At 28.9% G+C, this 23,560-nt stretch overlaps 2 protein-coding genes across 3 annotated transcripts; both read right to left on the bottom strand.

The window, feature by feature from the left end:
• Window positions 1–875: 875 nt before the first annotated feature.
• LOC106773697 (F-box protein At4g22280) lies at window positions 876–2,500 on the bottom strand. Its single transcript, XM_014660435.2, has one exon. The coding sequence runs from the start codon at window positions 2,262–2,264 to the stop codon at window positions 1,134–1,136; it is 1,131 nt and encodes a 376-aa protein (XP_014515921.1). The 5' UTR covers window positions 2,265–2,500; the 3' UTR covers window positions 876–1,133.
• Window positions 2,501–4,238: 1,738 nt separating this feature from the next.
• LOC106774188 (AT-hook motif nuclear-localized protein 9) lies at window positions 4,239–10,001 on the bottom strand. 2 transcript variants are annotated; one of them, XM_014661087.2, is made up of 6 exons: window positions 9,784–10,001; window positions 8,447–8,911; window positions 6,294–6,361; window positions 5,858–5,989; window positions 5,079–5,240; window positions 4,239–4,978 (listed from the first exon to the last, which is right to left on the bottom strand). In XM_014661087.2, the coding sequence occupies exons 2-6, from the start codon at window positions 8,862–8,864 to the stop codon at window positions 4,739–4,741; spliced, it is 1,020 nt and encodes a 339-aa protein (XP_014516573.1). In that variant the 5' UTR covers window positions 8,865–8,911; window positions 9,784–10,001; the 3' UTR covers window positions 4,239–4,738. The 2 variants fall into 2 exon arrangements, with proteins under 2 accessions (XP_014516573.1, XP_014516575.1); XM_014661089.2 differs by lacking the exon at window positions 9,784–10,001 and adding an exon at window positions 9,663–9,777.
• Between the last annotated feature and the right edge of the window lie 13,559 nt (window positions 10,002–23,560).

The raw sequence follows: 23,560 nt of genomic DNA, 5'->3' as shown, positions 1-23,560 counted from the left end.
TATTCTAAGAGCTTATACTCGAACCTGCCTCACACAGATATCTCCTTTGAATGTCACCTCTAGAATTTTCTAAGTTTCTTTTGTCGACTTTGCATTAGCTATTTTCTCAAACTCTGATTCATTCACTACATTATACAGAAAGTACAAAGTTGATCTTTCTTTCACTCATGTCTTTTTCTATGAAGCAATATGGGTCATTGTCTGATCTTCATCATCTACGGGCTCATTGTACCTGTCCTCCGTTGTGTCTCATACATCTTGGGATCTAAGAAGAACCATCATCTACAAACACCAATTGTCGTAATTGATCTTTTCCGAAAACTATGGCACACCCATTCCATGGACTACCTTTGTAATCTCTCTCACAAAATACTCAAGTACTCATTGTTTCCCTCACGGTGTTTCCCTCACGATGTTTGACTATCCCTTCTCTTTTTTTTTGGTCTCTCGGTACTTAGAACATAAAGTTATGATATCACTTTGTAGAAAAATAAAAGTGACACAAACATATAATTTGACTCTTCAATTCATTGTGTCACTTTTATTGAACCTTAACAACTTTTAAATAAGTACAAATAAAACCTTGAGACAAATACAAATAATAAAAAATAAAAATAAAATATCAACTAATTCAAAATAAATAAAAAATAAAAAAAAATTACTTAATCTATCTATATCTTATATTAACAAAATAAAATAATATTATACCTAAATAAATACAACATCAAAACTACTTATTCCTATTTTATCTCTATCAAAATTAAATTAAATATCATTAAACTCAAACTAATAAAATAATACTTAAGCAAAATTATTACTAAAACTTAATATTATCCCAACCAGTTATTACAAATTGCTCTTACGCACGCAACAGCAAGTTTGATTGCAGAGAATGAGCTTTCAGCAGATTATATATATATTATAGACAAATTATAGTTACATGTAAAGTCCAATCCAGATAAAAAGTAAATAACACAGAATTCATGAAGTAAAGACTCAAATTGGCTGGCTATTTCACTTAACCCTAGTAATATAAAACCAGGAAAACAAGAAGAAAAGTCCCCTAAATTAGTTTCTCTTAAACAGAAAACATAACAGAGAACAACCTAAATATATCTCATAAGGACTCTGTCTCAACTTTGCAGCAATGTTGTCTCTGGTGAAAAAGGAACAATAGACAAGTCGTGTTCCCTCACTCCGCCACTAATACGATATTTACACCTTTGATTAGCACCACAGCCATCATCCATGATATTAACTTCAAGAACTTCAAGCTTAGGACACTTCCCAGGAAGTTCCATATACATGGAGTCCCTATTTTCAAGAGACAATCTTAGCTCAACAAGATTCTTCAACAGTAGAAGATCAAGACTAAAAGGGTATTTCTCTAACCTAAAATCACCCAAAGACAGAAACTCAACGTTACATAATTCTTTCAGAGTCTCACAAACAAACTGGTTAGCATAAAAATCCTTGATTCCACCAAACACTGTCATATAAACTTTGGCTTTAACAATGTTTGACCTACTACAACTATCCAAGTAGTCTGGGACAAAATCATAATAACGATCACTTTGTATAACAAGGTTGTAAAACCATTTGCGTTGGAACAGTTGGATAACTCGAGAGTTTCGCACAATCTTCAACTCGTTGAAATGTGACAAGTACCAGTTCTGCCTCAGGTGGAACAGTTCAAGAGCTGGAGATCCAGAGATAAGGTTCCTGATGCTGGAGAAGGAGGTGAATGCATGTATGTGAAGGTGCAAACTTTTGAGTTTAGGAAGATGAACACCAGAAGGAATAGAGAGATTAAAGAGACCCTCGAGCTTCAAAGTGACAAGTGTGGCACAGGTGAACAAGGTGGCGAAGTTGATCACGCTTCTGTGACACATGCATAAGGAGATATCCACATGTTCAACTTTTCTTGCTTTCACTGCACAGACCCATTGTTCCACATAATGTGAGCAACAACTATGGCTATTACATTTGAGATGAAACCTTGTGATGTTTTGTGTTATGCGTAGTGCCAAGAATGTATTAACACTCTTGTGGGATTTTATGATTGGTTTGGAGCAGTGAATGTCAAGAAATGGAAGCATTCTCCATAGAAATCTCCACCTGGTAGACAACAAGGATGTAGCTACGGCTTCCTCGGTGGTAAGGAACAAAAGGATGTGACACAGTACATCATCTGATAACTGGCTAATTCTATCCTCTCCTGATTTTCCCTCATTCTTCATAATTCCTGTCAACTGTGCAATCATTTCGTAAGCCAATGTTCAGAAGGACCATAAAGTGTGCCTGAATTCCAAAGGCTTTAACTTTGGTTCACCCATCTGTTATCTTCTTTCTTAATATCTTTATCTTTTTCCTACAGAAATATCTTTGGCGTTTTCCTTTTGTTAACTTTTTCTGAAGATTTAGTAAGTAAGATATTCGTTTAGTGTAGAGAACCACCACTTCAAATGTGATTCACAACCTTCTATAAAATCTAAACTATTTCAGCAGATAATATCTCCCTTGGAACACTATGAACTCCTCCTAATTGTTATAAAGGTGCAAGTTAATTTATATATAAATTAATTTTTATTTTTATCAAATATAAATAAATTGATTTCATAGTATATAAATAGGTGCAAACATCACCTTACTAACTGATTTTATAAGATCAAATTAGGTTTAAAATTCATCCCTTAATATAGTATCAGAGTCATATATTATAACTTATTGTAGAATTTATTTGTTCGATATATTATATTGTATCATTCATTATTTTATTTGTTAAACTTATTATTTCACTTCCTATCAAACTATTATTAAATTATTTATCAATGTCTACTCTTATACTTGACATGACCTTAATGTTAAGAAAATATATAGAAGATTTCACATCAACTAAACATGAAATGATTACATAGTATATAAGTAGATATATGTCTTCTATTATAAATCGATTTTGTAAGATTGAATTAAACTTAATTTATTTCTCATTAAAAATTATTTCAATTTTTATTTTTTTTCTATACAATACTCATAATAATAAAAAGAAAGTATCACTCTTATTGGTCGTCAAATTATGTGGACGTGGTAGAGTAATTGATGTGCAGGGAAGCTGTTCTCTAACTAAAATATCATGGATGGTACAAGGGTCACTCTCTAGCATTTTCCTTTACACATACAACCAAAGGCATTGCATGATACATGCATCTTGGACTAGTAAAGCAACTGAAGAGCAATGCCACGAATGTACAAATTCAGAGTTTAGGTAAACATCACTTCAGTAGAAATCAAATCAACCACGGCTGAACAACAAAACAACAAAATAACCATAACATCTGTATAATGCAATCCAGTACAAACAAACCCTTCTTTCTTTAGCTGGTGATATTTGGTTTTCAACAATAATAGAACAAATTCTACCATTTTGGTTATGATGCAAGTGGCTCTTCTATTCAACTACAACTAGTATGTTAACTTTTAGAAGTTCAAGCAATGCAATTGTTACCATTTATCCAAAACTTTAGTAATTACAAATTACAAATGATACACAATTTAAAACCATTATGACACTTATCTTTCATTCAACACTGGTGCCAGTTACATTATTGGTCAATGTTTCAGGTTGCTAAGTTGGGCTACGTGGTCATCCTTCACACCAACTAGTTACTTTTATCCTATGCATGTCTTCAATTTAATTCTATGTATTAGAGAGTGGATGTTATGCTGTAATGCAACTGCTAACTTCAGTGTATTGTCCTCCAACTGTAGCAGTTTCCTGCATCAGAAAACCTTGTCACATCATCTGTGCATGTGTAAATTTACATGTTATTTCTTCCCATGGAAGCAAGTTGCTCTTGAGAGTAACAACCTATTTGACTGTCTGTTTCAAGGGACTTAAGAGGCCAATCTAAAAACAATCAGCTAAGTTACCAACAAATTGCATTGCTGTTTATCTAGAACAATCAACTAAGTTACCTACAATTAGTTTAGGCTCCAAAGACTCCATAAAAGCCATTATTTCAAGGGAACAACTTAGGTGAAACTTCAATTATGACTGCAGAAAAACATCAAAAACACATAAGGAACTGCATCCATGTTCTGCCCTTTCTCAAAAGAGTTTGGAGCCTAAACTGTTACAGCCTAATCAAATGACCATTCCCCAGGGGCATGAATATCAATGGGGGTTGGAGAAAAGGAGTAAGACATGAACAGAGAATGTAAATTAGAAAAGTGCAGGATAACTCACAATTGGCAACAAACTAGAATTGAGAAGGGAAAAAAAAGAATCATCATCCAAAGCATAACATCCACAGCTCTCAGACACAACACTATACATTCCTAGTAGTAAATCTTCATGCACCCTTTGTCATTGCCTTTCAGGAGACCATAGCTCAATGACAAAAGTCACACTAGTTTATATCATAATTTGTGCCCCAAAACCACAAAGCATCTACCTCAATGCCAATTTCTTTCAGATAGGATATAAACAACAGTCTGTTTTCAACCAATAACGCAAAATCTTCAAATTAAAATTCCTCACAGCTACAAAAATATTGAGTACAACCCTACAGTCAATCATGGGTAGAGATAGGTGACATTTTATCAAATTTCCATAAGTCAGCTGGCTTCTACTTTGCTGTTGGTACTTCCCATGCTGTAGTTACTACTACAGGAAAATTAGATGAGTGACCATGAATCTGAAATATATACTCAATACTGGCATATTCTAAATAAATTGTCACCCGCGCATTAAATCAATGTCAATATGAGAGTTGCGCATATCCAATGATCGTGATGCTGGCCATGGACTTATAGATGAGGTTGGAGTAAGATTTTGATTTGGTGAGAGGCTATTCATTGCAACTGGATTATGAACTGTCTGATGATCAGTCTCGATAGCAACTTCTGCCACTTCTGAAGGTTCTTTTTTCTTGATCTTTGTCTTTGATCCACCCCATGTAAAGCTTCCAACTATCACCTGTGGTAATAGAGCATCCAAATTAAACAAAATGTAAGTTTTGACATGACAATGATGATCTTTAACACAAAATATGATGGCAGCAATAAAATGCATTTACCTGAACTGGACTTGCAGCAACAAGCACTCCGCCAACTCCTCCACCAATGACACGACCATCTGGACTTGCAAGGGAAACACTTAATCCACCAGTTCGATTGCGGGAGCCACCACTATCGGCAACCAGGTAAGAGCCTGACAGGCACAATATCTCAAAACGCCCCTATTGAATCCAAAGTCCATCAATAATATACATAAACAAAGTAAATAACTTCAACAAGATAAAAAGTTGTTAAAATGGATAGGGAAAAGAAAGCATACTGATGAACCACTTCAAATGGCTCTAAATTTATGGTTGAGTAAAATAAAATTCTTCAAGAAAACACATGTCTAGCACTATGACTTGCAACAAGGAAACTCGGTAATAATGGCTATTTCTTATAAAAAATCTGACACTAGAATAACCAAAACTAGTAGAATCAGTGCTTTTAACACGTTTTAGCCGAATACTAAATCAAATTGCATTTAAGTAACAACAAGTGCAGTCATGAATGTGAGGTGATAGCAGACATACATTAGAATGCACCTATTCTGGATAGGTAAAAAAACAAGCTCAAAGTAACTAGAACATAGTCTTGATTTCCAGAGGCAAAGTATTTCTAACATCCATATGAATAGAATGCTTAAACTAAATAACAAAAGAATCAGAGTATGATGACAAAATTGGTATGTGATTAAGTAAATGTGTTTTAGCAAGCAGCGATATCAAGTGAAATTGTTTATTAGCTACAAGTCTATCTGAACATAAATGCACAAACACAACACTAGAAAGTTACAAACCTCATATGTGACTGTGCCACCTGATGTTGAAGGCTGGCGAAGAGTCACAGTAGACACAGCGCCATTGGCTGACAAAATACATATAGCTCTTGGACCCTGCTGAGAAAATGCCATGATTTTTGTGGCAACGTCCTACATAGATGGAAAGAGCACAATTTTTTAAAGAGTATTTCTTCATTTTTACAGAAAGAACAACCTTGGAGCACGTTATGTTTCAAACAAAATCATTTTTAGAGTATGTTTCAAATGAAATCCTTCACAAAGTTTGAAAAGAGAAAAAAAAATGAAAAACAAAGTACTGCTGTGTAATTTATTACTGAATATGAAAATAAAACAAAAACCAATGCAGCCTATAAATATTCAGAACTTAAACTTTTCAACATACAAAAAAAGAAACAGAAAAATTGATGCAACATCTTAAAAGTAAAAGGCATACCTCTCCAACTGATATGGTAATGATATGAGGAGTGAATCCCATCCCAGCTGAACCAGACATCAGTTCACCTAGCAATAACCACTCAACATCAAACATGAATCACCTTTTACCGTTAATTTATAATTAAACAAAATTAATATAATTTATAATTAAACAAAATTAACATAATCACCCCTTACAGACAGAAAACCAAAATGATCCATTTAAAGAACATTTATCATGTATAGCCTTGTCATGTAGGGAAAAAGAAATCTTATAAATATTTTATTGGAGTAAAAAAATTACATTTATTGGTTTCTCCCAAAAAAAAAAAACTTAAAGGACACCTTAAAAAGGAAAGAGAGAATGTTGCTTTATGGGGAAGCCACAGTCAAAACCAATCAAATAAGGCTGAATCAGTTTTTTGTAAAATTTTATTCTCAACCTAAACTGAACCAAACCAACTATCAAGTAACACAAATATTTACATTTATTACTATTCACCATATAGTAAAATAAATAAAAAGTGAAATTCAAGAAAGAGAAAAAAAGGAAAAGTAGGGTCATGTGCAATGATTTTGAAATGTGAGTGTATCAATGAGGTTAGTGTATTTCTGCTTAGTTTTCTAAAGTAACTAAAAAATTGAAACAAAATAAAACTCATAAGTTAAAAATTGATTTGAAATTAACAGAGGAGTTCTGCAGCACTTATGGAAAAGTATAAAGCTATAATGATTTCTGTTCATCTTGGATACAATCAGAAGTTTTTGATTCAATAGAATTACTCTACAGAAGGAATTGGCAACTATTACCATCACCATTCAATCAATGCATACTTTGAACCCATACATGACTCAATAAACAAAAACTTCTTCTCCTTCATAAATCACAATAAAACATGATTTACTGAAAATAATGTAATGTCCAAAAACAACTTTTATCTTGGGCATGGTAAAAATATCAACTTGGTGAAATTAAGTTATTGGTATATTAGCTCTAACAATACTATCTCCAACTTTATATATAAGAAAGAAAAAAAAAAACATAATTCAGTTTCTGGTCCAGTTCAAGCCTAGTTCTAAAATACTGATTGTATGTTACTTAAAACTAAGATTAAAAAATTTTCCTTTCTTGTATAAATTATCAGAGTAAAGATAAATAATTATATAATATTTAATTTTAATCATCAAATTAGTGTTAATATAAAAAATAAAAAAAAGTGATGTAAAGACTAAAACAGTCAGATTTAACACTAAATAGTTTAATAGGAAAATCCATAATAATTTTACTAGTACAATAATCTCTCAAGAAAGCAAAACTTTTGAAGGTTCAGCTGTCTGCAAACACTGCATGTATCTTGTAATAAACGAAATTATCTGTGCAAAGAAACTAATAGTTTATTATTTATACCCAATTCAATGAAAAGTTGTAAATTTAGTGGATTTGATATCAGAATGCCCGTCTGAAAATAAAAATAAAAATAAAAACCCCCAGAGAAAAAGATGAAATGGGTAATTTTGAAAGTTGTCATATGTTAGAGCACTTAACACCTTAGCAATGATACTTTAATTTAGAAAGTTGTGTTAATATTAAGTAAAGCAAGTGATGTAACAGAAACAGTCACAGGTTCAACTCTAACAATTTAGTAGAAAAAACTAAAAAAATTTCACCTATTGCAGTGATCTCAATAAACTAAAACATATGAAAGCTTTATCATTTATATTGTAATCAGTAAAATTTTGATTTTAAAGAAGTTCATGGGTTCAATGTTAACTCACTCCATCTGATATTTCAATTCCAGTATGAAAAAACACATAAACAGTTGTTATCTCAAAAAATGAAAACAACAGGTGCTGTGCATGGACAAAAGCAATTTTGATCTTTAAAAATAAGCAAGTAATACAAAAACCAAACAATTCAGCTTTTCAATACTCAACAGTTTCGAAGCAAAATCCAGATTTTGCACTAACACAGTAATCTCAATAAACCAAAACATTTTAGAGCTCAATCATTCAACACACACAAACAGTTTATTGAGATGTTAGAATCAAAAAACATCACTTGGGTAAGGATTTAGACAGCCAGCAACATCTCAACTCAACTTCAAACTATCAAACTTTAAGTTGATCTTTCACCAAATACACAACAACACAAAAGCTGAGATGGGGATTTACCAAGAGATGCCAACTGCTGTTTCTTCCCTGATCCTGGTGGGCGCCCTCTACCTCGTTTCTGGCCTTGTGCCAGGGCTCCAGGATGACTTGCTGGTGTTGGAGTCAATGCCAACGACACAGTTCCGTCCGGCCCGTATTTTCGAGGCCTTCCTCTCTTCCTTTTGACAGATTCCCCTGGCACAGCACCAGAAGGAACACTCACATTGACACATGGAGATGAAATTCCTGAAGACTCCAATGGTAATGTGGATCCAATGGTACCACCACCACCAATGCTTGATTGAAATGGTAAATTAGGATTAGACAATGATCTAATATTAGGCGAGTTGTGCAGTTCAGATTGAGTTCCAGCACCAGGTATTCCTCTCTGCATGTAGTAAGATGCAGAGCCAGATAACATTTGGTCCCCTCGATCCATGCATTTACTAGACCTTCAAACCCCTCAATATTCAATTCCACCTATCTCTGTTCCCACAGTCCATACATAGTCACAAATTTTGGAGGAAAGAAAAAAATGCACAGATCAGAAAACCATAAAAAACCATGAAATCCTATATCATTATGACAATTATGCCAAAAAGGTGCTTAAATTATACTAGCAACAACAATAACATGTCCTTCAAATCAGAAGCATAGGCTTCCCACAGACAAAGTTTCTCAAGGATAACACATTAACACCCTATTGAAATTATACATATGAAGGAAGAGAAAGGGACCCTAGACTCAATTGAAGGTACAAGACAAGCTGAAAACAACCAAAAAGTAGAAAGATAGATCAATGAAAAGAATGGAAAGCCTAGCTAGAAGGTAGTTCACACAAATATTCTAGTAATAGACCAATTACAGAGAAGACAAAAAGAGAAGCTAGTTTGCATACAGCTTACCAAATTATATAGAAACAACAAAAAGGCTTCACATTGAAGATAAAAGCCGGGTGAACTGTAACAGGTCCACACTCACCAACCCATGATAAAACCTTAAACACCAAGCAAATTTCATGGCAACCAAATAACTATAACCATGTATTATATCAACCTCACTCACCCTCTGATGCCAACACCCAGAAAATCAAAACCCCAAAGATAAGTTCTTTTACTTACTTATCATGAAGAACCACCCACTTAACTACATCAATTCCAAATTATATAAATTTTAACCCAGTTTAGAATTCAAGTAAAGATACAAAATGTCACAAACACCACAGAGAAGCAACAACCTTTCTGAAGACCAGAACAGATTTCACACCACAAACAAAACTGATAAAATGCTATGAATGCAAGATGAAGATCTCTTCAAATCATGGAGAGAAATAAAAAGGGAAACAAAAAAGTACTAACATGTGAGGAGAGAGAATCAAAACTCAAAAGGGTATGTGTAGTGGTGGTAGAGAATTGGAGGACCCTTATGAAGGCAGAGAGTTGAAAAACGTTCAACGGTTTCATGCGGAATTAAAGAGCGGTGGGTGACAGAAGAGCACAGAAGAGAGAGAGTATGCGTGTGTGCTGTGTTTGTGTGTTGTTGTGTGTTCTGTGTGTGTGAAAGTGAGAAGTGAGTGTGTACAAAAAAAAAAAAAGAGTGAAGTAGCACAACAACATTAACTGAGAATTGTAAAGAAAAAAGGAAAAAACAAAACATGAGTAATGAACAGTGATGTCTCTCTTTCTCTCTCTTGATGTGTGTCAGCAGCACAAGTCCTTATCTCATTGCATATATTTTCTAGGGGTGAGTGATGTTAGTTCTTAGATTTCTCTCTCCTAGTTGAGTTGGGATGATGAACAATGAATGATGGTGAATTATGCTATGGAGCTAGCTAAGGTAGCTATGTGCCCTACTCACTACATTTCACAAACAAACAAAACTTCAATAGAAAAGCACCTTTCTCTTTCTCTTTCTCTTTCTCTCTCTCTTTCTCTTTCAACTTCAACTGGATAACTCTCAATAGTGAATATTTTGTGTTCTTTTACTGTGCTTCCTCTTTCCTTTCTTAATCACAATCTTTCCTACCTTACTTTTTTATGCTTCCTAATGTTTAATTTACTTTCATATACTTCTATTTCAAAAAGTAAAAATAATGATTATTTTAGTATCATATAAATTTGGTTAAGTGTTTTTTAAAGGACAATGGTTGGATAATATTTTTTTTATTATGTTATTAGTTTATGTTGATATTTATGATTATTATTATTAATTATGAAGTAATTTTGGACCAATCATTAAATGATGTTTAAATGTTGTAAAAAGAAATATTGTCTAAATATCATTATCTTTCTTAAATAAACACTTTTAAAATAATCACTTATTCAAGAAGTGGAAAAGATTTATTTATTAAAAAATTTAAGAAAAAAAAACTGTTTATTTATAAAATTAAAGGACTTGACAAACACAAAAAAAAAGTTAAATTTTTCTAATTTTATTATAATAAACATAAACAAATTCAAGTTTATTTTTATATGTTATTATTTTTTTCAATATTTAAATGGGTTATAATTTTTTTTATTCTTACAATGATAAAAAAATTGTAAATATTTATCCTGTGGTAATAATTTGTTCAATTAATAATTTTTAAATGCTAACTTATTTCTTTACAAATACTTTCTTTGTTGTAAAATAAGTTTTTTTTTCTTTAACATATTTACTTTTAACTTTTTGTAATCTGTTTTTTTCTACAACATTGTCATAAATAATTAAAAATAATTAATACATGTCCACTTACATTTAAGCACAAATTAATAAATGACTTAAAACATTTAAGCATTACTCCTTCTTTATTAAAAAAAACATTTAATACTATTTAACAAAATAATATATTTAGTTTAACATACTCTGATTTAACATTTTCAGTTTTAATTATTAGTTTATTATATAAGAAAAGAGGATTGTTACTATAGAAGATATAAAATAATAATAATAATAATAATAATAATATAAAATATGGAAATTATAACAAATATCAAAAATTTGTAAATAAAATTAAAAAAAGTTAAACATCAAAGAAGTAATGTTTAAAAAATTAAACATTAAACCATATTTCATTTGCATGTTACCTATAATTTAGGAAAATAAAAAAAAAAAGAAATAAAACTTATTAAAGAATAATAAAAATCAACATATTTGTCACAAATATTGTGTATAGAAATATGATCATGAGTGTGTACGCGCCAGAGTGGGCGAACATTCCTAAGGAAGTGTTATCATTCGAACGTTTAAATGTCATAAATTCAAAATATCTCGTGTACTAAAAAATTAATTATTTGTTTTTGATAAGCACAGTTAATTAATTCATAGTTAATGTATAATAAATTAATTAACAGTTAATGTATAATAAATTAATTAATAGTCAAGGTATCATAAGTTAAACATAATAGTTAATGTATTATAAATTATTTATTATTAATAATTAATGTATCAAATTTAATTAATTAAGAGTATTTTGAGAATATTTTACAAAATAACAAAGTATTCGAATTCTTTAAAAAAAACAAAACTTGTTTATACAGTTTAAAAGTTTGAATCAAATTTTAATAAAAATTAAATAAATTATTTATTTCATTAAGTTTATTTTTTTCTTTAATTGAAACTGAAACTCTTACAACTTACTTAGTTAGGGGCATACGTTTGTGTTAGCCAATATATTTTTTAATATTATGTTTCAATATATAATAGTTTATATTATTTAAGAATTGAGAATTAAGATAATTTAAATATATATTTTTTAATTATCTAATATGTCTTCTAAAAATAAAATTAAAATTTCAAAATATTTTTAAATAATAATTGATCATAAGGAATAAACGCGTAATAGTTAAAAATATTAGTGTGATATGTAAAAATAAAGACTCTGTTAATCTTCTATTAGAAAAATTATTTCAGTGAGAATATTAATAGCATCAAAATTTCCTTAATATTTGTCTCAACACATTTAAAATCTTAACATTAAAATTATTTCAAGAAAAGTATTTATACATAAATAAAATTTAATAAATGAAATAGAAAAAGTGAAAGCATGTATGTTGGTAGAGACGGAAAGAGAGAGTGAAAAAGAGAATAAAGAAAGGCGCGTGAAAAAGAGGAAAAGAAAAAAGTAGTGACAAACAAGTTGTGACAGAGCTGACTCAAAACGGGTTTGGTCTCAGAAAGAAGGCTGACTTTGTTTGCATGTGACTTTCTCTCTCTCTCTGCATCACTCAACAAAATATCTACTCAAACTTCCATTGCATAATGCACATTCTCCACACTTTCTCTCTCTTTTATTTATTTTCTTTAGGACAATTATTTGATAATATTTTTTGATAACTTTTTTTTACAACGGAACATATGTCATCATTTTATTGGTCTAACTGAATTTATGTTCAAAAATATTTAAAACAGATCAATCACAAGCTATCACGTATGCGTTGTAAAAAAATTGTTAAAAAAATGTTGTTAAAAGAAGTTTTTCCTTTTCTTTAACCACAATGTATAAATAAAGGTTCAACACACATACATTTCTATACTGTGATAAAATTTTATCTGATTTGCATCAAGTTTTTAAAATTTTCTTTTAATATACTCCAAAAGATTTCTTATTATTGAAATTATTTATGTGAATAGGTTTTAACCCTCATATATCTTCTTCTCACGTTGAGGTATAGACATCTCATAAAAATTAGGTGGTTTAATAGCGGTCTGACAATAAGTAAAATAGAAATGTTTAAGAAACAAAAAATATCGTTACGATAAGTTTTGACCATGACTATGATACCATATTAAAAAGTAGACTTTAAATCTAATTCAATCTCATAATACCAGGTTGTAAAACAAAGTTTACATCTCACTTATATATTATCTTTTAGTCGATGTAGAAGTGTTTCCACTTCCACAAATTTAACCCACGTAAGTACTAGATGTGTTATCTAAATGATATTTTTTTATTTAAGATTAAAATGTTGACTGTGGTATTTGTTCATGGGTCAATAATTGGGACACTGCTTGAGTGGTGGTAGGTACTGGGTCATGCAAATATTTATAAGAATAAATTAATGAAAAGCATGTCACTGAAATGTATTTTTCAACCAAAGTGATATTTCTTCAACTCAAATGATATACAAAATAGTAATAAAAAGTTAGTGTTAATAATTTTATTAAACATGACATATTTCTTGATGATTAATTTTATGAAAAAAAAAAGTTAACTAACTTATTGTAATAGAGATTCATACTTAATGCAGTTTTACAATACGTATAAAGTAAAGATTATCGTATTTTGTTATTAACTTTAGATAATATATGTTCATGCATGTTTGTTTATTATAAGTAACTAATTTTAAAAAATATTTAAAACAATAAGATGATAAATAATTATTTTCTTTTAAAAATAATTAAATTTAAATTAACCATCATTTAAAGAATAAAAAGTGATAAAATAATTAATTTAGTTTAAAAAACAGTTATTTAAAATATAAAATTGAAAATATATATATATATAAATTAACAATAACTTAAAAGATAATAAGATAATTATTGTAGTTAAAAAAAATAATTACTTAAAACGTAAAATTAAAAAAGAAAAATTGTACACGCTGTAATAATAATAATCTCTTAATATAATTGTATGAATAGAATGGATTTGAATATTATATTAGAATGTATATTTACATCTAAATTAACTTAGCATTCCTTATCTGTATACCATATATATTAGTACCAGGAAAATATATAACTAAGATTTCTTTTTCCTAATACTATAGTTTTAATAAAACAACCATTAGTGAGTTTTAGACCTAAGTCAACTCCACAAAACTGGCTTGTAAGATGAGATCTACACCCCATTTATATATTATAAATTGGCCTTATCTCTAATCGATATGAGACTTTCAACAACAACGAAATCAAGTTAGATATCTAAATTATGTAAACTTAATAACTTTTCAGTGAATTAAATATGCATTTACATGATTGCTTTGAAAATATAAGAAATAGTTTTTTTTGTTGGGATGTAAAGATGCGAAAGCATTATATTATAGATAATGATATATTGATAATATTTTTTTGACAACATTTTAATATTATCGTGATTGGTCCAAAATTACTTCACAATCAAAATTAATAATAATCATAAACACTAATATCTATCAATCACAAAATAAGACGTAGATGGTGTTAAAATATTATAATTTTTTTTTATCAAAGTATGGTTATTCTTATATTATTTTGAACATGTGATGTGTTTCTCTCTCTCCCAAAGGCATTAAGATGAATGATGGAAAATGCAGTGCGTGTGTTATTGAGTATATAAGTTGAAGAAGATAGAATTAAAAATGATGAAATGGTTGATATGGCCCACATGGGATCATGGATTAGATTCCTCTATTCCATATATGGAAGTACTTTATATCTGAGTTTATACTATAATGTCCTAACATTGGAACACAACTTTAACGTTTTTATATTGCCTTTTACAACCTCGGCTTCTGTCCACTTGCTAATCCAATGTTGTCCTTAGTACTAAGGTTCTTTTACAAATTATAATACCAAATATATAGTCATTGTCCATATTTATGCTTTCCTCATAACTTTCATGTGTATAATAATAATATATAAGTCTTTTGGGGAATTGTTCATATTTTCAATTGACAAGGACAAGGCTTTTGTAACTAGTTTTTCTTTTTCTTTCATAATATTATATATGAGAGAGAGATACAATTGCACTTCTTTTTGATGTTTTTCTATCTTCTTCTTTTCAATGTCTCTATTGTTGATTTCTCATAATTTAATATGACAAATGAAACATGGTACACATGTCTCAAATGGTAAGCTTATTTGTGTAAATTAATGGAAACAAACTATAGGATTTTCTTATGGTGAATTAGAGAGGTTAGGAAATACAAACTACAAATTAGTTTTACTCTCTCTTTCATATGGTCAAAAACCTAAACAACTATTATATGTAGAACAGTGATACTTTGACAGAGGAAAACAACAAATTATCTTCATTTGACATGGTTAAATAATAATATTTTAATTATAATTATATTTTTTTAATTTAAAATCATAATATATATTATTATATTATTAAAAGTAGTATAAAATGAATATAGTAACAGTCACTAGTGCAAAGAAAAAACCAATTAATGCAAATTCTTCATTGTAGTGACAATCACTAGTGTAAAAAATACTTTTTATAACGACTTTTTATATTGGTTGTAATTCATTCGGTATAAAAAGTGGCACGGTGGCATAATTATAAATAATGTAAGACTTTCTATATTGATTGGAGAGAATTGGTATAGAAAGTGGTATGGTGGTAAAACTGTGATAAATTATAAAGTCTTTTTATATTGGTTGAACACTAAATCGGTATAGAAAATGATGCAGTGACAAAACTGCAATAAATTACAAAGATTTTATATACTAGGTAGACCTAGAATCAATATAGAAAATGACATTTTATATCAGCTAGTCACATAACTGGTATAAAATGTTTAATTTCCTTCTTCCAAACCTTCACGTTACGTCATTCGCCTATGCTCTTCTTCTCTGCACCTCTTCTCTGTTGTAGTCTACACCTTTACTTTTCTTTCTCTCATTTGTCTTCACCTTTACCTCCCTTTCCATTGTTCTTGACTTCGTCACTCCTTCCATTATTCTTGAAGGTTACATTGTCATCATTGTCCTCTAACACCATCGTCGCACTGTTGTCGTTGTCCTCCAAGGCTATCATCGTGTTGTTGTCATTGTCCTCCAACACCATCGTTGCATTTATTCTCTAGTGATGTGTTGTGTTGTTTTTGTCCTCGTGTGGTATGCTGAGTGTTGTAGTTTATTGCAACAATTGTAAGTAGTTAATCTTTCATACTATTGAAACATAATTATACAGTTTATAATACTTTATGAATTTAACTTGTAAAACTTGAGTCAATCGAGGAGCTTTGAGTGCAAATATTATGTCACATGCAGAAAATCATATCCGCAAAAGTTATTGACTCATGGAATTTGGTAACATGAACATTTTATAATTAATATCCTAAGTTATTATCATTATAAGTCGACTCAAATTGTTCATTGTGTAGATATTTGGTAATGTGTGTCCTGTAAGACCCTTGAAAATAGTTGTAATTAAGATGCTAGATATTTTTAGAAATATAAAAAAGTTTTATGTATAATGCTACAGTGAATTAGTACAGTTCTACAGTGAGAATACCTCATGAATCATGTGTTGCTACAGTAAAATGCTACAGTAAAATACGTATAATGCTACAATGAATTATGTACAGTGCTACAATGAATTATGCATACAACTATACTAAAAATGTAGAACAAGCCATAGTATTACTACAGTGAAACGTAGTACAACTACAATACTGCTACAATAAAATTTAGTACAGCTACAATATTGTTACAGTAACTCTAACTTTACTTCAACTATAAATATGGGTGAGAAAATGAAGTTTTGCATAAGGAAAGTGAAAATGAGTAAGAGTTTCGTATAAAATAAGGAGATTTTAGGGCTAGAATCTGAGTTGTAGAGAAAGTAGCAAGAGCTTTTGAAGAGGTGCTCTTCATCCACGAAGAAGGGAGAATCAAGTAAGAGGAGCTAACCTTTCTCTGTTCTTATTTTGTAATAAGTATTGATGGTCTAATATTGTTGTAGTGCAAAGGGAACTATCATTATTATTGTTTTTTTTTATGTGCACTTGGGTGATGAAAATTTTCTATGATCTTGTATTGAATTTTTTAATGTGTAAATATTAATATTGTATATAGATGCTAATTTCTTTTATTTATCTTATGTTCTTTGTTAGATCGACACCTTGGGATAATGATAATATGAAATTTGTGAAAGCTAGTTGGGGAACACTTTGGCTAAGAAAATACAAGGTGCTTAAGTTATCCATTGAGACACATAGTCTACTAAAAACGCTTTCACTTTACTTCAAAAATGGAAAATAATTTTCATGTAAAGATAATCAACAAATTTTAAATAAATTACGATTATTTTGTTGAATATGTGAGCTATAAAGATGTTGGGATAAATACTCAATCAAATTGAAGTTTAAGTTTTTTACCATGATTTCCATTTTTTAAGTTACCTTAGTAAAACTCTAATTGTCACTTAATTTACGTTAGATCAACTTGAAAATTTAATATATGATTCATAAGGCATACTAATTAGTTGTGACCATTAGGATTTTTAATTTGATGATTGTATCTAGAGGAACCAATCTTGTAATTTTTAGTAGAATGATCATCACTTTATTTCTATTCCTAAGTTATCTCAGTAAAATCTAAATCCCTACTTCATTTACCATTAGATTAAGTTGAAATTTTGATAGAAGATTCCTAAGATATAATGGTATGTTTTGACCATTCAGATTTGTAATTGGATGTTTGTACTTAAAGGAATCAATTCCGCATTTTAGATAGAGCTAAAATCCACTTGAATACTATTCTCGAGTTGTCTAGGTAAAATCTCAATCTCTACCTAGTTAACCGTTAGATTAACCTGAAATTTGGATATGTAGTTTCTAAGACATATTGATTCACCTTGACCATTCGAACTTTTGATTACATATTTATAGAAATTATGTTGTGTTTATTACGGATATCAAAATAATTTAATTTTCTGTTCTTGAATTACCAATGCTAAATTTCATATTTCTACTTTATTAACCATTAGATCGAACTGAAATTTTTACCATATATTCTAGGTAAATTATGATTCAATTTATCCATTCAGATCTTCAATGTGGGACATGTGCTAGGAACAAAATTTTATAACATCATAATGATTTAGATGGTTGATCCATAACATTGTATTGATAAAATTATATTGAGATTGTACTCGTTATGGGTAAGTTAAGATTATAAGAATACTTGGTCAATAGTTGTATATTATTTTATAAATTTCGGGCATTGACATGTTTAAGTGATGGAATGGGTCATTACTAATTTATGATTAAGGAATGAATATGATTGAGTTAGGTGGATGGGATGATATGATTTGTTAATTTGGGGTGAATATGAGGAATAATTAGTTATGAAATGATGTTTAAGCTTTTAATATTGGGAGTAGTGTATTTGGTTCACATTTTAAGGCATTGAGTTAAGCAGAGTGAATCAGAAAGCTTATGAAAGCAGGTAGAGAGTGGTTTGACCATAAGGCTTTGACATAAGTAGGGTACTCGTAAGTCTTACAGAAGTAGGCAAAGAACGGTATGACCATAAGGCTTCGGAAAGTAAAACATAGTGTACTTGTAAAGCTTAAGGAAGTAGGTAGAGAGCGGTCTGACCATAAGGCTTTGGGAGTAAGCATAGTATACTTGTAAGGTTATGGAAATGAGATGGATGATTTTGAAAGAAGTCAAAGGACAATATATTAAAGTGAATTAATGGTCTCAGGATAACTATGTGTATAAATTGTAATAATACATGATTGAAATATATGTCATGAGTAAGTCTAATGATTGTATGTTATGGTTAACTTACTCTTATTTGTTTATGCTATGATCGTATAATACGTGAGCATATAATGTTGCAGATGCAGTTGGAAAGGCTTAGGGATGATGAGAGACATGCTGGAAAAACTTTCAGGGGCTTTTTATTAAAAATAAATTTGTATCAGAAAAACATGTTATGTAAGACTTGTAAGTTTAATTTTTGAACTTATGTTAAGCAGTGAAAACTATGTTGTTCAAAGTTTGTAAGTTTGAAATTGTACTTTTGTTTAATCGAAATAAAGTTTTAATTTTAGAGATCAGATATCCAATTCAAATTTTGTTTTACTATTCGTAACACCCTTAAAATATTTGGGGTGTTACATGTCTAATTGAGCAAGAGGTCCTAAAGATGTTCGGAAGTAATGTGCTACATTTCTTTTAAGTGTTTATAAAAGACGTTAGGTAAATATTATATGTATTATACATTGATGTTAGGAATTATTATTTAATGTGTAAATAGTAGGAAAATATTAATTATTTTTTCCTTTTGTATATATATTTGGACTATATTCTGAGATTATTCTAGGATTTTTTTTTATGCAGAGCTATGTGTGGATGGTTGTACATAAAAACTTGTTATATTGGCTAGTGCTAGAATCGATATAAAAAAATGACTTTTTATACCAGTTGTAATACTAACTAATACAAAAGGTTAAGTTTTTTATACGGGTGAGCTTTAACTAATATAAAAGTTAAACTTCTTATATTGATTAACATTCTAACTAATATAAAAAGTCTACATCATATATAGATTTATCTATATTCTTTAGCAAACTTTTTATATTGATTTCAAAATTGATATAAAAATTGGATTTTTTTTATATCAATTTTAGAATTATATAAAAGTCAAATATTTTTTATATTTATACTTTTATACTAATTTAAAAATTAATATAAAAAATATTTTTTAACCACGATTAAGTGATTATGACAATGACTTACTTTTTCTCATAGATGCATGGAATAGCTAACTAAACATACCAAAACCGTAGTAATCAAGAAATCCAGCATATAAACTAAATAACAAATTCAATAACACTAAGCATTATATGATCAATCAATATATTTCCCCTTCACATTCATTTTGAATATATAGTGTTGAAGAGTACATGAAGAAAAGAAAACGATGAAATAATAATTAAAAGAGCAAAGATTATGTTGGATGATGAAGCAATCCTCAACCTCTTTCTATTGGGGGAATAAGTGGTGTCTTTTGGTATAGAAAAAGTTTTTCTAATGGAAATATGAGTATTATTTCTTTGACTATAAAACCCTATTTCTTTCTTCCTTAATTAGTAACTCCATCCACATCTTCATTTTTTCTTCTAAGAAAAAAAAAATTGCTTTAAAAGGACAACCTACCATCCCATTCATGAATACCCAACTATAATCCTATGATTACATTAATAATTAGCACATAGTTATGAGGAACTAAAGAAAGAAACCTAATGTTTTCTTTAAATGAATGGTTAAATTGATTTATTAAATTCACCTATATATAGAGAAAGAGAGAGTGTGAGACCAATTATGAGAACACATAATTACAATTGCACTTTACATAATTAAAACAGCAAAAAGAGGAAGGAAAAATAGACTGAAAATGTTTCATAATGATTCAGTTGGGTTTTGAGGGTAAAAAACAAAAACAGGAAGAGACAGTTTCCTAACTTTTTCCTTTGGTCCACAAAGCAAACCTCTTTCATAATGTTAAGGATAAGTCTATTCCAAAGGTGAATCAGATTATTATTTCTCACACAATTCATTTTCAGTTTTTAATATATTTTTAACCAATTTTAATAACAACGATTTTTTTTATAATAAAATGTGTGTTAAATATGTTGGAGTACAAACAAAATCCTACATCGAGTAAAAAAAAGACTGGTCAAAGGTTTCCATACACATAGATACCTCCAATGGTAAGAGACCTTTTGGAGTGATGCCAAAAGCAAATCCGTGAGAACCTAGTCTAAAACGGACAATGTTTTACCATGTACGGAGATCTATGTGTGTGTCAAACCTCTTCCAACAAAATATGTTGTAGATTTGTTTTCTTTGAATTTGTGTTTTTTTTATATATCACCCCAAACTAAAAGAAATTATTAATAGCCATTTTTAAAGGATCATTTCATCATACCTGTAGAGTGTAGCAAATAAATACATTGATCCTTATTTGTAGTATTTTATAACTCTTGGTTGTGTTTGAATGTTTGTTCATGAAATTTTGGAAAGTGTTTGAATGTTTGTCGGTAGTAAAATGGAATGGCATGTAAAAGAATGAGAACGTGGGGATCAAATTTTGCATTGAATATTTATTTTATATTAAATAAAGAAATATCATTTCCTTAGGTTTGAATTTGATTATTATTATTATTATTTTTATTTGAAGTATGATATATACTATGTGATTGATAGAAGAATTTTTTGTAGATGTATCCAGTGGTTTAGATTGTAATCTTAACACAGAAAATAAAATTTTGATGATACATGAAGTTCTAGAAACTATGATTAATGTTATTGTTAAAATAAAATCCTCGTATTTGGACATCATTTATATGTATTTTACTGTAATTTAATATGATAATTTATGGTTTTTAAATTCTCCTTAAATTACAATAAAATTTCTTTTCATTTCTAATTTTAGTTTTGAATTCTTATCTTTCTCGATCTACAAATATTTTTTCTCTGTTTTTAATTTACGTAAACTACAACTAAGAATAAAATTTAAAAAAAAAAACAAAAAATAACTCAGAAAAGAACAAATATAATAAAAACAGTAAAAGTATAAGTGAAGATTGAAAAAAAAATGAAGAAATAAATCCATTGAATGGATGGATAAAAAGGAAAATAAAATAAAATTGAAACTTGTAACAATTTTATAATTACGTATATTATTAACAGTAAATTAAGAAAAAGTATATATATAATTATATCCTCTATACAATACAAAAATTATAAAACTAAATTCTTTGTATAATTATGTAACATATGCTGTTATAGAATAATTACATCGATGACATATAATATCATTGAATTATTGTGTATAATATAATCGAATTATCAAGTATATTACTTTTAACCCCTTTTTGATAAAGGGAAGATATTAGAAAAAAAATATAGAAAATATTTAATCATAAAGTAAAAGTGAATAGATGAATTAATTTTAAAAGATTATTTTTAATGTTTTTCTTATATAAAATTAGATAATTAATTAGTAAATATAAAATGATATATCAGCATAAGTATTATTACACAAATAAAAACTGTACTTTTTAAATAAAATATGTTATTATGTAATTATATTAAAATTTAAAAAAACTTTAATTTTTTATTAAACTTTTTACTGCTTCTATTTTGTTTTAATTTTTTTTTGTTTTTTTAATTGAAAAAATAATTGTATTTAAACCAGTCATTCTACCAAGTATCAATCATTTTTATTTATTTATAAAAAATTAATTTGTTTTTCGTTTTCCAATTTAAAAACTTCTTTTTTATATAATTTTTATAATGTAATTTTCATATATTTAACTTGTAATATTAAATCTTTTTCAATTTAAATTATATAAAAATTAAAAAATAACTGAAAAAACAATTTGAAATAATGATGAATACATTTTTCATCTCTTGGGTACTCTACTCTAGCTATGTTCACATAAAAGGAAAAAAAAAAAATCATAACTTTTGATTAACAACAAAAAAATGAAGCATACAAAACTTTTTGAATTAGCAACAAGAAAACAATTGTCTCTAAAGATAGAGATAACTAAGAACATGTATAAGAGGATTGTTGTAAGTATGAGTAGAGAAAAAGCAGAAGTTTAATATAAAGTGTAAGTGTACTAATATAGAGTGTGTACTTTCATTGTGACATTGATTATGTGAGGCAAGGCGTGTGATGAATATTGAACACAAGGAAAGAGGAATAACTGGATAACATTGTGTCATGTCATGTCCATGTGGTTTTCACAAATGAGGTTGTCTGCTATGTCTGGTCATAATCTCTTTAATGCAACTTCCCACTCAAACATTTGAATTTTGAATCACACTCCAATAATATGAAAGCAGATGTGTAACACACACACACACAAGTGTTCGGCTTCTGCTTCATTGTCTTTATTTCATGTGGAGTTATTGGGTCACTGATGATTCTGGGCTGAGCCTCAATCACACAAGTCTGGCCCAAAACTCCAAGCCCTAGACAAGACCAACAACAAGCTTTTGTTTATTGCTTTCAAAAATATTTTTCTTTTCTTTTAAATCTATTTATTTCTTAAGGACACTTCAAAGTATTAATTCCTTGAGCACACTTCTATTTTCCTTGGTCTGAATTTGTTTTGTGAAATGGATTTCAAATGAAAAAGTGAGTGTTCTTATCTTATGCTTAAAAGGCATAAATATGAGGTCTATGCTACTTTATCCATGAAAAGAAAAGAAAAAACAAAATTAATCTTTCTGCAACTTAAAATCAATCTATTAAATAACTTTTATAAATCAACTTATAGATACATTAATTAATAAAGAAAATGATTCTATATTTCTTTCTTTTTCCTTATAAATTTCTCCACACACAGTTTTAACTATTGAAATTGAAATTGAAATATATATATATATATATATATATATATATATATATATATATATA

Source organism: Vigna radiata, chromosome 9 (assembly GCF_000741045.1).
Source record: "Vigna radiata var. radiata cultivar VC1973A chromosome 9, Vradiata_ver6, whole genome shotgun sequence".
NCBI lineage: Eukaryota > Viridiplantae > Streptophyta > Magnoliopsida > Fabales > Fabaceae > Vigna > Vigna radiata.
The sequence above is the reverse complement of the archived record's forward strand: the minus strand, read 5'-3'. Positions and strand labels throughout refer to the sequence as shown.